General features: G+C 43.4%; 1 protein-coding gene across 1 annotated transcript in view; it reads right to left on the bottom strand.

The window, feature by feature from the left end:
* kndc1 (kinase non-catalytic C-lobe domain containing 1) overlaps positions 1-14,993 on the bottom strand; it is a 50,786-nt gene that overhangs the window by 20,021 nt on the left and 15,772 nt on the right. The window contains exons 4-15 of the mRNA XM_082557161.1: positions 13,609-13,755; positions 12,355-12,472; positions 12,124-12,260; positions 9,983-10,612; positions 9,162-9,276; positions 8,881-8,952; positions 8,655-8,716; positions 8,388-8,546; positions 5,222-5,299; positions 2,285-2,372; positions 1,856-2,048; positions 214-905 (exon numbers count right to left, since the gene is read on the bottom strand). Coding sequence (XP_082413287.1) covers positions 214-905; positions 1,856-2,048; positions 2,285-2,372; positions 5,222-5,299; positions 8,388-8,546; positions 8,655-8,716; positions 8,881-8,952; positions 9,162-9,276; positions 9,983-10,612; positions 12,124-12,260; positions 12,355-12,472; positions 13,609-13,755 — 2,491 coding nt within the window. The remainder of the gene's footprint in view (positions 1-213; positions 906-1,855; positions 2,049-2,284; positions 2,373-5,221; positions 5,300-8,387; positions 8,547-8,654; positions 8,717-8,880; positions 8,953-9,161; positions 9,277-9,982; positions 10,613-12,123; positions 12,261-12,354; positions 12,473-13,608; positions 13,756-14,993) is intronic.

Raw genomic sequence — 14,993 nt, 5'->3', positions numbered from 1 at the left:
CAGCAAATAGGAGAAATACCTCTAAGATGCAAAAATACTAATACTACTTAGATATGGTCGTGACTCTCAAAGCGGAGCCAATGAGAACTCAACATGAATCGATAAGGAATCAAACCAAAAAGTAATATCAATTATGGAATCGGAATCCTTTAAATTCTTATGAAATCCAATGCCTACCCACAGATATAAATATAACTATCTGTAGATACATACCCATGGCAATGTCCTCATGCCCATTGTCCAAATATCCATCAAGGGAAAACTCCCCCTTCAACAGATCGATCACCTCCTTTAAGGCAGGGTGGACATCTGGGGAGCTGGATGTTCGAGCAGACTGGTTCTCACCTTGTGTTCTTGGATTTGTTTGGACCTTGTATGCTCCAAGCACACTGTGCTCCATGCAGGAGTCGGAAATGACTGAGCTTCCACTAAAATGTGATGATGGTGGTTCATACTCCTGTGGTCCAGGCCTAACAGGCACATTAAGACAGTCAATAAACGAACCATCAGTGCTCTCTGTGATTAGCCCCTGCAAAGGCTGAGGGACCAAGGAGAGATTTATATCCAACCCGAGGACAGACTCGGGAGCCTTGACCTGCACAGGCACTAGAGAAAGATGCCCTGTTGTGGGGTTCTGCCGAAAGAGGTAATTATTGAAAATACCACAACCATTGAGGTTAGTGGATAATGGCAGAGAAACAGAGACTTCGAGATAAGATATATCAGGGAGAGCAGAAGGGGAGTCGACCAGCATCTTGCTGCTAGAAGTTGTAAAAGATGTAGTTTTCTCCTGAGTACGGAGATTGGGTTCAGTTTGTGGAGGAAGTTGGTACTCAGAGGGTGGAGTGAAATCGAGGCTGCTTTTCACAATTTGATCCCTGCCTTTGGTGAATCCATCCATAGTCCTGTAAAATAGACAGTCAATCAAATCATTTCTCATAGGTATTAGGTGCATAACATTTATTGTAAATGTTTTTTTTGTTTACTTTTTGATGGATCATAGCTATATACTTTACCAAACTGTCTCAGCATTCATGGAAAATATTTTCATTCACTGGCTTACCAAGATTTAGAGAAGTGAAATGTTACCATTTGTTGATATATTTTTATATATGTGCCTGTAAGACACTAATACCAACAGAAAATGTATATGTTTGTTTAATACATAGAGCAATGTGTTGACTGACTGCATGCTATTGCTGTCTTGTCACCATCTTATATTGCAACAATATTGCTTTACAGATGGCAACGGCCTGCAAGTGGTCACAGACCAGGTCCCCATCTAAAAAAAACCCCAAAAAAACAAAACAATTGAAAGACGACAAAACTGTAAATTCAACCATTTACATAGCTGCAATATTTTTATATTTCTAATCAACAGAGTGCCTCAGAAATTTTTCTGCTTTTATGTGATCCAAGCTCCCAAAACCAGAGCTGGTGTGTCAAGTGATCAACAAGTGACTTTTATTTTCATTGCCAGATCATTTACAAACATTCTTATGACCATGACAATGACAACAAGTAACTATACGTAATAAGAAGGTCAACGTGAAATTACAGCTTGTGGTTTTGACATTTTGGTTTATACTATCAAAATGATTTGATTGCTTTAAAAAGTGTTTGCTAGTACGGCCCAATTTTAGGCCTTTATCTTTAAAGAGAACCACCCTAGCTGTTTTTCTTCTGATTTTAGCCTTTGTGCTAAGCTAGGCTAACCAGCCTCCCATCTAACGCTCAGAAAAAAAAGCACATTAGTGTATTTACAAAAATGGTTCTGAAACCTTTGTTTTACAAATAGATTGATCATTGTTGTTTAATATAATGTAAACCCGTAATATCACTTTTGTATTCCTACCCTTCAGTGTCATTTGAAAAATGCTGGTCCCCCCCCTCTAAACCTCCTTCACTGGTCAGGATGATGGGGGTGAAGTGTGTGGCGGTGGAAGTGAAGGCCTCTGGGAGCTGGAGTTCCTGATTGACTGGATAGCTGTGGGGAACAGGGCCAGGCACAGGAGCCAGTCGGCTCTCAGTGGCCATGGGGACAAAGCCTACACACAGTTACCACAGTGCCATTTACAATATCAGTGATATTGTCTCGTGCAATGTACAAAATACCATCAGCTTTAATTCTGATTCAAATTAATGAGACCAAATACATTTTTATTAGTTTGTTTCAGAGGGGGCTTCCTAATATTTCATACATTTAGGATATGTAAAATATTGTACATGTTAAAGTAAAATGTATTGCACGAGGGTCATCCCTACTTAAGTAAAGCTGCCCTACCACTGTTGTTTTCAGCAGACTCTTCACATGAATTTTGGCATGTTTCAGTGGTCGTCAAATCTTCTGCATCTGAGAATTTTAAGGTTGGCTGAAAAGAAAATACAATATGTTCATGACAACTAGAACTGACTATTCAGTGACACAAAACACAACCGACACTGAGCACAAGAAGCTGACACTGACACTTTACTAATACACAGGTACAACAGCATTAATATATCTGTGGTGAAAAAAGCTCCTCCTTGAATCGCTACCTTATCGTGGTGGAGGGGTTTGTGTGTCCCAGGGATCCCAGGGGCTATGTTGTCTGGGGGCTTTTGCCCCCTGGTAGGGTCTCCCATGGCAAATTGGCCCTGGGTGAGGGACCAGACAAAGAGCGATTCAGAAGACCCTTATGAAAAGGACACCGAGGGAACAGTTTACCCTGCCCGGGATAGGGTTACCGGGGCCCTGGAGCCAGGCCCGGGGAGGGTGCCCGAGGGCGAGCGTCTGGTGGCCGGGCCTTAGTCCATGGGGGGGGGGGGGGGGGGGGGGTGCTGGAGGGTGCTCTGTTGTCCTGCTGGGAGACTTCAATGCTCACGTGGGTAACGACAGCGAGACCTGGAGGGGTGTGATTGGGAGGAACGGCCTCCCTGATCTGAACCCGAGCGGTGCTTTGTTATTGGACTTCTGTGCTAATCACAGTTTGGCCATAACGAACACCCTGTTCGAACATAAGAGTGTCCATAAGTGCACGTGGCACCAGGACGCTCTAGGCCGTAGGTCGATGATCGATTTTGTAATCGTATCAGCAGACCTGCGACCTTATGTTCTGGACACTCGGGTAAAGAGAGGGGCTGAGCTGTCAACTGATCACCACCTGGTGGTGAGTTGGATCAGGTGGCGGGGGAGGACGCTGGACAAACCTGGTGCACCTAAACGCGTAGTGAGGGTGTGCTGGGAACGTCTAGCAGAGGCCCCAGTCCGCGAGATCTTCAACGCACACCTCCGGCAGAGCTTCAACAGCATTCCGAGGGAGACTGGGGACATTGAGTCCGAATGGACCATGTTCAGCGTCTCCATTGCCGAAGCTGCTGCATTGAGCTGCGGCCGCAAGGTGGTTGGTGCCTGCCGCGGTGGTAATCCCCGAACCAAATGGTGGACACCAGAGGTGAAGGGAGCCACCAGGCTGAAGAAGGAGTCCTATCGGGCTTGGTTAGCCTGTGGGACTCCGGAGGCAGCCGACAGGTATCGACAGGCCAAGCGGAATGCGGCTCGGGCAGTGGCTGAAGCAAAAACTCGGGTGTGGGAGGAGTTCGGAGAGGCCATGGAAAAAGACTTTCGGACTGCCTCGAAGAGATTCTGGCAAACCGTCAGGCGTCTCAGGAGGGGAAAGCGGTGCTCTACCTGCACTGTGTATAGTGCTGGCGGAGCGCTGCTGACGTCGACTGAGAAAATTGTCAGGCGGTGGAAGGAATACTTCGAGGACCTCCTTAATCCCACTGACACGTCTTCCGAGGAGGAAGCAGAGTCTGGGGATGAGGGGAATGACCCGCCAATTTCCGGGGGCGAGGTCACTGAGGCAGTTAAACAACTCCTTGGTGGCAGAGCCCCTGGTGTTGATGAGGTCCGCCCCGAGTTCCTGAAGGCTCTGGACGTTGTAGGGCTGTCCTGGTTGACACGCCTCAGCAATGTTGCGTGGAGATCAGGGGCAGTACCTGTGGACTGGCAGACCGGGGTGGTGGTCCCCATCTTTAAGAAGGGGAACCGGAGGGTGTGTTCCAACTACAGGGGGATCACACTCCTCAGCCTCCCTGGGAAAGTCTATGCCAGGGTTCTGGAAAGGAGAGTTCGTCCGCTAGTCGAACCTCGGATACAGGAGGAACAATGCGGTTTTCGTCCTGGTCGCGGAACACTGGACCAGCTCTTTATCCTCTCCAGGATACTTGAGGGTGCATGGGAGTTTGCCCAACCAGTCTACATGTGTTTTGTGGACTTGGAGAAGGCATTCGACCGTGTCCCTCGGGGTGTCCTGTGGGAGGTGTTGCGGGAATATGGGGTGTCTGGCCCATTGCTACGGGCCATTCGATCCCTATACAACCGTTGCAAGAGCTTGGTTCGCATTGCCGGCAATAAGTTGGACTCGTTCCCAGTGGGTGATGGGCTCCGCCAGGGCTGCCCTTTGTCTCCGGTTCTGTTCATAATTTTTATGGACAGGATTTCTAGGCGCAGCCAAGTGGCGGAGGGCTTTCGCTTTGGTGGCCTCAGAATCTCATCTCTGATTTTTGCGGATGATGTGGTTCTGTTGGCTTCATCGGGTGAGGGCCTCCAGCTCGCACTGGAACGGTTCGCAGCCGAGTGTGAAGCAGCGGGAATGAGGATCAGCACCTCCAAATCTGAGGCCATGGTTCTCAGCCGGAAAAGGGTGGTGTGCCCACTCCGGGTCGGGGATGAGTTCCTGCCCCAAGTGGAGGAGTTCAAGTATCTCGGGGTCTTGTTCGCGAGTGATGGGAGAAGGGAGCCGGAGATCGACAGACGGATTGGGGCTGCAGCTGCAGTAATGCAGACGCTGCACCGGTCCGTCGTGGTGAAGAGGGAGCTGAGTGTAAAAGCGAAGCTCTCAATTTACCGGTCGATCTACGTCCCTACCCTCACCTATGGCCACGAGCTGTGGGTAGTGACCGAAAGAACCAGATCGCGGATACAAGCGGCAGAAATGAGCTTCCTCCGAAGGGTGGCTGGCCTCTCCCTTAGAGATAGGGTGAGCCCCTCCCGGCCATCCGGGCCAGCCGAGAGATTATATCTCTCGGCTGGGAACGCCTTGGTATTCCCCCGGATAAGCTGGAGGAGGTGGCTGGGGAGAGGGAGGTCTGGGCCTCTTTGCTTAGGCTGCTGCCCCCGCGACCCGGCCCCGGATAAAGCGGATGAGGATGGATGGATGGATGAAAAAAGGTTTACCGGGTGAACTCTGCTGATGAGGTTGTTCCAGACAGTCTCAGCATTTGTCCCCTGGCGTGATAAGTAGTCACAACAGCTCTGGAACAGATCCACATGAGAGTAAGTGTGATAGCAATACAAGGCACTTCATACACAGATATGGATAATGTCAGAACTAATTCTCTCCTGAAATAGCTCAAGGGTTAAAAACAAAACAAAAAAAAAACACGCAGCAACCCTTTAAAAAGGATTGACAGGGTAACAGTAACAGTAAATTATGGCATTTGTCACAGAGTTCTTTGTTGACATAATGACAAGGGAAAAAAGAGATTACTCTAAGCAATGATGCTTCTCTTTGAAGTTGTGATATCTGCACAGTGATAAACAAAATCAAAATGGGCTTTATTTATAGAAAACTTCATAGTTTAGTATTCTAACATAAGTTAGAAATAAATGTATGATAAATTGTAAATACATTTTTGCTTGTATTTGCTTTGTATTTGGTGCTTGACTAATTCTTTTAGCATTTTACATTAACATGTCATTAGTACTAAAAAGAGAGCTGAGTGTAAAAGCAAAGCTCTCAATTTACTGGTCGATCCACATCCCTACCCTCACCTATGATCATGAGCTGTGGGTAGTGACCGAAAGAACGAGATCGCGGATACAAGCAGTGGAAATGAGCTTCCTCTGAAGGGTGGCTGACTTCTCCCATCTGGGAGAGGCTCAGAGTAGAGCTGCCGCTCCTCCACATCGAAAGGAGCCAGTTGAGGTGGCTTGGGCATCTGACAAGGATGCTTCCTGGGCGGCTCCTGGGTGAGGTCTTCACGGGATGTCCCACCGGGTGGAGGACCCGGGGCAAACCCAGGACACGTTGGACAGATTATATCTCCCTGGGAACGCCTTGGTGTTTCCCCGGACAAGCTGTAGGAGGTGGCTGAGGCGAGGGAGGTCTGGGCTTCTCTGCTTAGGCTGCTGCCCTTGCTACCCGGCCACGGATAAGCAGAAGAAGATGAAAGGATGGATGGATAGTACTGAATGCATGGGGGCATACAGTATCAAATGGGTGTTGCAAATCAACTGCATTTATTAAACTGATTATAAATAAGTATGACCACTTCTGTAAAAGCAGAGGTTCTGTCAGTTTGCTGGTCTGAATCATTGTAATGTGTGATAGCAAAATGCCCTGGAGGAAAGCAGGGCTGAACTGCTTGACCCTTTTTTGTTTTTTTATTTTCATTACTGACACTTGATTGTCCAATCAAATATCAGATCTCTTAATGCAACCAGCCTTTCACTATAGATAGAACATGGCAGCACGGCTGAAAGTTTTTGCTGAAATTAGGTCAAGCAACAGGACAATGATGCCAGGAAAATCTAGAACAGAATAGCCGTAAAGGAAAATAACAAGGTGTTGCAATGGTGCAGTCAAAGTTGAGACCTCAACCTGATTGAAATGCTGTGGTGAATGAATGGCTTCAAACCTCAATAAAATCAACCCCTCTATAAAATAAAGCAGAAAGACAAGTGGGCCAAAATTCCTCCACAATGACATGAGAGTGTCATGGAGAATTGGATTAAAGGACTCAGGTGCGAGACTCCTTGCAGAATGACAGTGGATTTATTTACAGTGAAAAGGTGAGTTAACAGTTCGAGTCTATAATCCAAAAAGGGCAGTGCAGTGATACGGCGACCTCTCCTCACGGTGACAGTGCAGTAATAATCCACAACAACTCCTGGTGCCGGCTCCTCCTCCAATCCCTGAACCCCGGTTTAGTTCAACGTTCCAGCGTTGGTTGTGACTCAACCGCCCCGTTAAATAGGTCTGCGCTGGCAAGGTAATTCTGCACAGGTGCGATGATTCTAGCTCAGGACACTCCCCTCCGGTCAACTGCCGTTCCGTGCCACGGCTTCCGGAAGTACATGTTCCAGCAGAAAAACACATGCACAGGATGGAGAGGAGAACACGACACAGTACACACAAACACCACAACAAATTGGCAAGACGATCAGTGAGGACCGTCTAGCCATGACACATAAAGTCTTTTATGAAACAAAGACTCCAGGTTCTGATAAAGTTAGTTCTACAAGCTATTAAATCATTTGGTTTGGTAGTTTTTTACATACTGCTTCTGCAATTTATCTGTTGTATTTTACTAACTTTAAGTCCTGGTAAGGATCAGATCTTTTTTTTTATTATGTCCTGATAAATAAAACATTAGAATTTAAAGATGGGATACATTGGTTTTTTTTTTTTACCATGACTTTATATCTGACCATAAAACTCAAAACCCGACAAACCTGTTTAGCATGTTAACATATGCTAATTAGTACTGAAGCCACAGTTGCATAGTCTGACATTTTTTATTTGCTCATAAGTGGAAATATTCGATGTCCTAAGCTTTACAAAAACCTCCAAGTCTTCTAGAGACCACAGAGGCCAGAAATACGGAAAAAAATAATTTGTGCAACAGCAAAGGTCACGAGGAAACCATGATATCAATGGAATCAAGCTGCTGCTGTGGCTCTTTGCTATCAAAAATCAAAAAGTCTGTAGTATTGTTCTGAAATCTTCAGTAGTGCTCTTAAACTAACAACAGTAAAGACTCCCCGTGGCCTCTAAAATGGCACTGGGAATTCTGTACTGCATTTTAAATGCTTAAAAAAAGTCATTAATTCTATTCTATAAATATAAGCACCTACCTTTGTAAGATAACTCCGGGCTTCTGTTTAACATGCCAGCGTGTTTGTTCTAAATGTAAGTTTTACAACCCAATTTTCATTTGTAACAAAAACAAAAAAAAGCACAAATACTGAAATCAAATTGTCATGTTGTATTTTTACAATAACTTTCTGATGACAAAAATATCACTAGCTGGAGACATTCTTGTCAGAAATTTCAGGAATTCAAAAAGCACTGTGATAGTTCATTTGAAGCTAATGTGGTAAAAGACTTTGTATGTGTTCAAAGAAGAAAACAGAGTAACAGCCAGCTAGTGATAAAGGGTTTTCTTGTCTGGCAGTGTCAGGCATAGAGCCCCACAGATAATTTGCTTTGACAACCACATAAAGACTTTCATTAGAGAAAAACTAGCAACTCATAGTGTTAGATTAAGGTGACAATTCATGTTTTTTAAATAATAATAATAATAATAATAATAATAATAATAATAATGGGTTATGATACTTTTTTAGCCATGTCGATGGTAGGTCGCTCGATAGGCGTCCTCTTAGCCATCTCCAGGAGCAGTCTCTTTAATTTCCGAGGCATCGCCAGTTTTTGATTAGGTGATAAACTGAACTTGGCTGTGGCCCAGAGAATGGCAGCAACCCCATACACGCAAACCTGAGCAAAGACAGACGAGAACAAAAAGAAGCGGGTGGGGGTTAATTTGAAATAAATTATTTAAAATTTCGCTTTAAAAATTAATGAAAGCAGTTCTGACAGACCGACCTTCTCTGTTACAATTCCATGCTCTTGATATTCAGGAGCAAGATAAAATTCATCTCTAGATCCTGCAAAGGACACTTACAGTTAGTTCCTAAAGTCAACATATACTCATACACGTTGGATAAGAGTGCATTTTCAGTGAGTATTTTGAGAGTATACAACTAGAGATTGCAAATCCCTCCCCAAAAAACATGAAAAACACAACAGCAGATGACTAAGAAGTACCTACCTATGTTTTTAGGTTTCAAAAAAAGCACTTCTCCCTTGCAGCCCACATGCGCCGTGTCCAGGCATAAATAGGCTAACAGAAAAGAGAGAAATCAGCTGCACAGAAGAATTGTGAGCTAGAACCATGCAACGTAATTTGCATAATATTTCTAGTCAGTTTTTTTCTCTCCGCTTTGGAACTTTCTACCAGTCTATTGTAAGCGCTAGCTCTAAAATGAAGAGAAAACTGCTGTTGCAGGGATAGTTTCTTCCTGGTTTTGTGAACACAGTGGGTAAAATCACCTGGAAAGTCAATGTAGCTCTGCAGTGAGGTTAGGCAGGTGTAACACAGAGCCCACAGCTCATTAACTGTCAGCCTCCGTCCACAACGAGCAAGCAACTCTCTTAGAGAGATCCACTGGAAAGAAAACAAGAACAAACCAATCTTAAAAAGGGAATGTGTTACAGATTAAAGAGTTTCAGATGCTCCCTCAGAAGGCCTAATTAACTCTAACTGGAGCAATTCCAATCTATTTTTTAATGCTTCTATTGCTGCTGAGTACCTATGTGATTACTCTGTCACTTGACTCTAATTTTATGGTTTTGCGGGTGTGAAAAATGTGTGGGTGAGCTTTTCATCTGACTAAGCTGTTTCAAAGAGGATTAATTATTTGCAAAAATCTGAAATCAGGTAACAGTTTTACAATACTGTATCTCTCTCCACCTTTTTTTTTTTTTAGAAGGTGCGAAGTACTCTGGACTTTTTTTATTCCCTAATAATCTTAGCAATCTCCTCCTTGGCTAGCTGCATGGTGAAAGCTCAACAATCTTAAATTATCATCATCGTCCACTCAAGCATTTTTCACCAAAGCTTTTCAGCCATCTTAACATGAGCAAAGATCCTGTACTGACATAGGTCATACAATGCAGTTAAAGACTATGAAATGAACCCAGCTCTTCCCTTCTTATTCCTCTAAAACTGCCAACTCAAAGCTTTTTTGAGAGGATACAAAAAAGTTGAGCCCACTTCAGCCTTCACCTGAGACCTCTGTTGTTTTTCTGCAAGCAAATATGTGATGTGAGCATAGAGCCATAAATTTAAAGGCTGTCTGGCAATGGCTAACCTCATCCTGAGATTCTTCATTCAGGAACAGCATGCTTTTGGTCATGTAGTTATTAGGAATGTATAGACTGTGGTTTAGTGAAGTCTGGTCTTCAGAAGAGTCCTGTTCCATGTTCAGGGAAGTACAGGACGAGGAATCCTGTACTTCCTGCACAAAGTCCTGTATGAAGTCCTGGGCGCACTCCTCACACTGACTTTCGTGGCACTCTTGAATATTGGTGTGTTCAGTCTCGGCAGCATCCTCAGTTTCTCTGGACATTTCCCAGCAGTCCTCACTGTTACAGTGTGGGTACGTCTCACAGGACTTTCCCCGGCTGAATCTCTGAAGTCTGTTACTCCACACAGACTTGCAGCTCAAGTGCTCGTCTGCTCCTATCTCAGTGAGGTCTGAAACCGGTATACTGATGTCTCCGTGACTTGGAGGGGAGAAGCAGGGGGGGTTGTTGGAGTCCGGGACAGAACAGGAGCGGTTAAGGGCCCCCCTCACTCTGTTCAGCCTCTGCTGCGCTCTCCTCCTCACTGGGGAGCTGTTGTGAGAACGGCAATCCATCTCATCTGTCAAGATCAAGCTGTCTCTTTCACTGCCCTCCATGTCCTCAGCCCAGAGAGTGGAATCCCAGCCCCCACACAGCTGCAGATCGAGAACATTATGATTGGTTTCAGCTGTTTTGAAGGCAAAAAATAAACTTAATTATCTAGATGGTAAAACAGAAACCATAGTTTAGATAGCTGAGCAAACTGAAATGGAAAGAACATAAATCTCAATTCTGCCCTTTTTCAACTCCATAGTTTTTTTTCTTGATATTGTTATGCTTTACAATTTTATATTGTATTCTGGAGTTTTGTGCCTAAGGTGACCATATGAAGATATTCTCTCTGACATCACACAGATCTATGGATACAAATATGGCCAAAGAGTTTGGAGCATCTGAAGCCCGAGCTTTTAGGGATTACTGATAGAAATTAGGTCCCTATGATTTGAAACTTTTGCAAAGCTTAATATGAGCATCAGTGCAAATATACAGCACTGCCCAAAGATCTTAAGCCACTCTACATTTCTTTATGTTTTTCTTTCAAGCAGTCAGACTTTCTTGTATTTTTAAGTTTTCTTGAGCAATAGTTATTCAGGCTTTCTGAAGGTCTGTCCTGCAGTCTGTCCTTAAAGAAATTTCAGGTAATTGGACAAGAGGAGGAAAAAAAAGAAAAGACAGAGCTAAAAAATGATCTATGGCAGCAGATGAACACTATCTAAAAGTCATGTCCTTCAGAAACTGGAGCAAATCCAGCTAAGATCTGAGAGATACCCTTCAGATGATCAAGAAACTGTCAAGAAATCATTCTAAGCAAGGGAAACGAGGAGAAAATGCTGAGGTGTGCCAAATAATACAAGAACTGCACTGAGAATCTGTGGAAACAGGTTTTATGGAGAGATGAATTATTTTGGTTCAAATCATTGTCAATATGCACAGAGGAGGTCTGGAGAGAGGTACAACAGTGAATGTCATTTGTAAAACACGGTGGCGGCTTTGTCATGGACCACACCACCCTTTTCGAAGTGGTGTGGGATCATCGTGACAGAGAACAGAATAAAAGTCAGCCAACATCCAAAGAAGAGCTCTGACTGTCCTTCATGAAGCCTGGAGAAATATTCCTGAAGATTACTTAAAGAAATTCCAAGAAAGCTGCCTAAGAGAGTTCAAGCTGTGTTGAAGAATAAAGGTGATCATACCAAATATTGACTTTCAAGCTCTTTATGATTGTACAAACTCTGGTAATCTAATAGGGGTATATATAGTAGAAGTTGCTTTTGAAATTCTAACAACAATGTAAATAAAATCTTGTAAAGCAAGTTGTATAGTAATATTCTACTCTTTGCAAACACAGTTAAATACTGTATATGATTCCTTTAAGGAATGTGTTAACATGTTGCTTAAATCTGCCAATAACTTTTCTGACATGATGTTGCATCACTAGCTCATTTAGCACACAGTCAGAAAATGAAATAAAACATATATTTCAATTATGAAACGGCTCTGAATAGGTACCAATAACATTCTGGAAAAGCTGTTTGCTGGCAGTACAGGTTTTTAAAATATTTCTTCCTCCAGCTGCTTGCTACATTTTTAAAAACTTGCTCCATACCTGCTGCCTGGACAGACCATTTGTTTTAACAGAACTGTCATGCTGATCTTTGGTGTTGTCATCTGAGCTCAGTCTTTTAAGAAGACATTTAGGTTTGGAATGCTGCCATCTCGCCTCCCAGGAGCTCTCCTGCCCATCTGTGGATGCCAAAAGAAAGAAAATAACAGCAGGAGAAATCACGGAAGAGACTAAGCGGCGATCTGTTTGAATACACGTGATGAACATGATAACCTTGAAAGTTTGAAACCGATTCAATGGAGAGCACGCGTCGTCCAACTGAGGAGAGTTTGCGGCATACAGCTGCAGAGGAGGTGCGGGACAGCCGTCCTTCAGCCAGAGACAGGATGTCCTGTGGGAGTGTTACACTTGCAGGTTTGCAACACATGAACAGACAACACATACATAGTACCGTGTGTATGTGCTACTTTTTCAAGTAGTTGTGAATAAATGTATTTCTCCTACATATTTTTTTCATACATCACATACATACACAGTGTTTCACTGCGTGGATATTCACTGGATTATTGGCATCTATGTTAGAGCTGTAGAGCATTTTTGGACTTTTTATCTGTTTATGCAGTTTTGTCTATATTTTCAGTGTTTAATCTCCCTTTTTTCTTTTTGAAATCTGTTGTTTATCTCTAGATTTGGACTTTTGCCTGGGTGTTTTGGCAACCCCTTCCAATTAGCTGTTTCTGGAGGGATGACTGCTCATAATCATTGACTAGTTGCTGGGTTTTTTTGCGATTTTGTTACCATGAGCTCTTCATGAGCCTTATTCTGTATGCTTATACGCAGACTTCTGAGAGGGTTCTCATAAAGTTGTAGTACATATTACAATCATATAACACCTTTTTCCACTTAGAATGAGCAATTTTACTTCTGTTTTTCTTTTTCATTGAGGTTTATCTTGTAAGAGGCTGACAGTGAAATGCAAAACTTGCAGTGACACATTATTTCCACTTGATGCTGCTCAAGAGCACGGACTGACTGGAGTAATATGGACTGTCAGTTTGTCTAATAGTTGAAAAGCAGACATGATTTAATACTACAATAATCACACAAAGTATCCATATATTTGTTCTGACTGTAAAGCAATAGTGATTCCGTGTTCTGCTGGGATGTACTGTTTGGCTTGATATATGTGAGGAAAGCATCGGTACAGGCTACACATTGCTATTGGCCAATCATTATCCATCGTATTAGATCATGACGAGATACTGCTTTTCAGTTCTTTTCCTATTTGTTCAACACGACACATTTCATATTTAACCATATTTTCCTGTCTCACTATATGTCAAAAAGGCAAATCACCCAATTTTCCCATTTGTGTGAAAGTTATAATGATTTTAGTGTGATCCCAGGACAAAACGCCTTCTGAAGCGAGACCTCTAATTATTTCACAGCTGTCTCATGCAGTTTAAACCACGCAGCTTTCTATAAATCATTCTAACAGTAATAAAGAGTCAGCAGGTTTTTTTGTACCTGCAGGAGCGGCCGGTCCTCAGGCTTCTCCTCCTGCATCTGCTCCAGCAGCCTCTGGATTTCTTCTCCCAGATCTGCCTCCAGCTCTGGCTCGATGACAAAGTTCAGTGCGGCAGAAAGCGTAGAGCCCAGAGAATAAACATGGCCCTGTAGCCGGGGGCAGACAGGGAGACAACGCTGTCATTATCACGAAGCAGCTGCAGCTGTGAATTTACAGTACACACAGAGATCTGAATCCATGAATGAGTTTAGAAAAGCTCAAAATAACACTCTATCCCGTAACGACTTTATAGGCCATAATTGCTATGCATCGCTGCCATGTAGGCATATTTATGACGGAGCCTTTGTGTTGCTTTGCTTCGCTGACAGTGGATATTATGGTCAGCCCTGAGACAGCAGTGGATATGTACCAGGTGCTCCGGAGTTCATGACCCACACATAACTATCGCTCCCAACAGTTGAAGTGGGCTCGATCCATACTTATGTGGTAAACAAATGTGCAAGAAGAAGAAGTTCTTTAGAAAAACTGCAAAAAATTAGAACGCACAGTTTACTTTGAAATCCAGTTACATAAGTCTGCTGCAAATGTATTCATGCGGTGGTGAGAAAAGTCGCACCGCTCAGTGGCACAGTGCGACTTTCACATTTGAATTCTGCATTTCTACGGAGGAAGCAGAAAGCTTTAGAATTCAGTCGCATGAAAGGCATTTGTCTGTTTCCTAACAATAAAGTTTTTTCAGTGCTGTATCCATAATACAGCAGACATAGATGTACAGAGAAGTCTAAAAAGATGAATAGAGTGGTTACACAGCTGCACTCAGCCACAGCGAAAAAGGATACATAATGGAGATGAACATTTATTAAGCCCAGTGAGAGAAATGCAGACTTACTTTTAAAAGAATTGCAGCAGGAACAAAGATAAATGTGCAGAGGAGAGTACTCAGACATGTTTACACCTGGAGCTGCAAGCACCTTACAATGAAAAGTAGATAAAGAGGCTCGTGCTTAAACGCATTAGTCAGAAGAACAACTCGATCCAGTCTGTTTTAAGATTTAGACTGCTGAATGTTAAAGGGAAATTTGGGTTGAATTAAACTGTAAGCTTATTTTCATAGCTGTGGACACAGTTTGTGTTTGTCATGATGATACTGTGTACCAGCCAAGTGAATCACTGAGGTCTGGGATTATAGTCAGTTAAAAGAGGTCAGACCGTGTATCAGGCATGAGCTGTGAGGCTGATTCCTGCACTTCAGACTGACTCAAAGCAAAGAAGCATTTGCTAATCCACCCATCCAAAATGAATATAATGTAATCCGATACAACTCTTCTGTTATGGTGTACATAATATACTGCCATGTTCTTGCTGACACAGATGTAGGTGTTAA

The sequence above is a fragment of the Aulonocara stuartgranti genome (genome assembly GCF_965226115.1).
Source record: "Aulonocara stuartgranti genome assembly, chromosome: 13".
Lineage (NCBI taxonomy): Eukaryota > Metazoa > Chordata > Actinopteri > Cichliformes > Cichlidae > Aulonocara > Aulonocara stuartgranti.
This window is presented reverse-complemented; position numbering and strand designations above follow the sequence as displayed.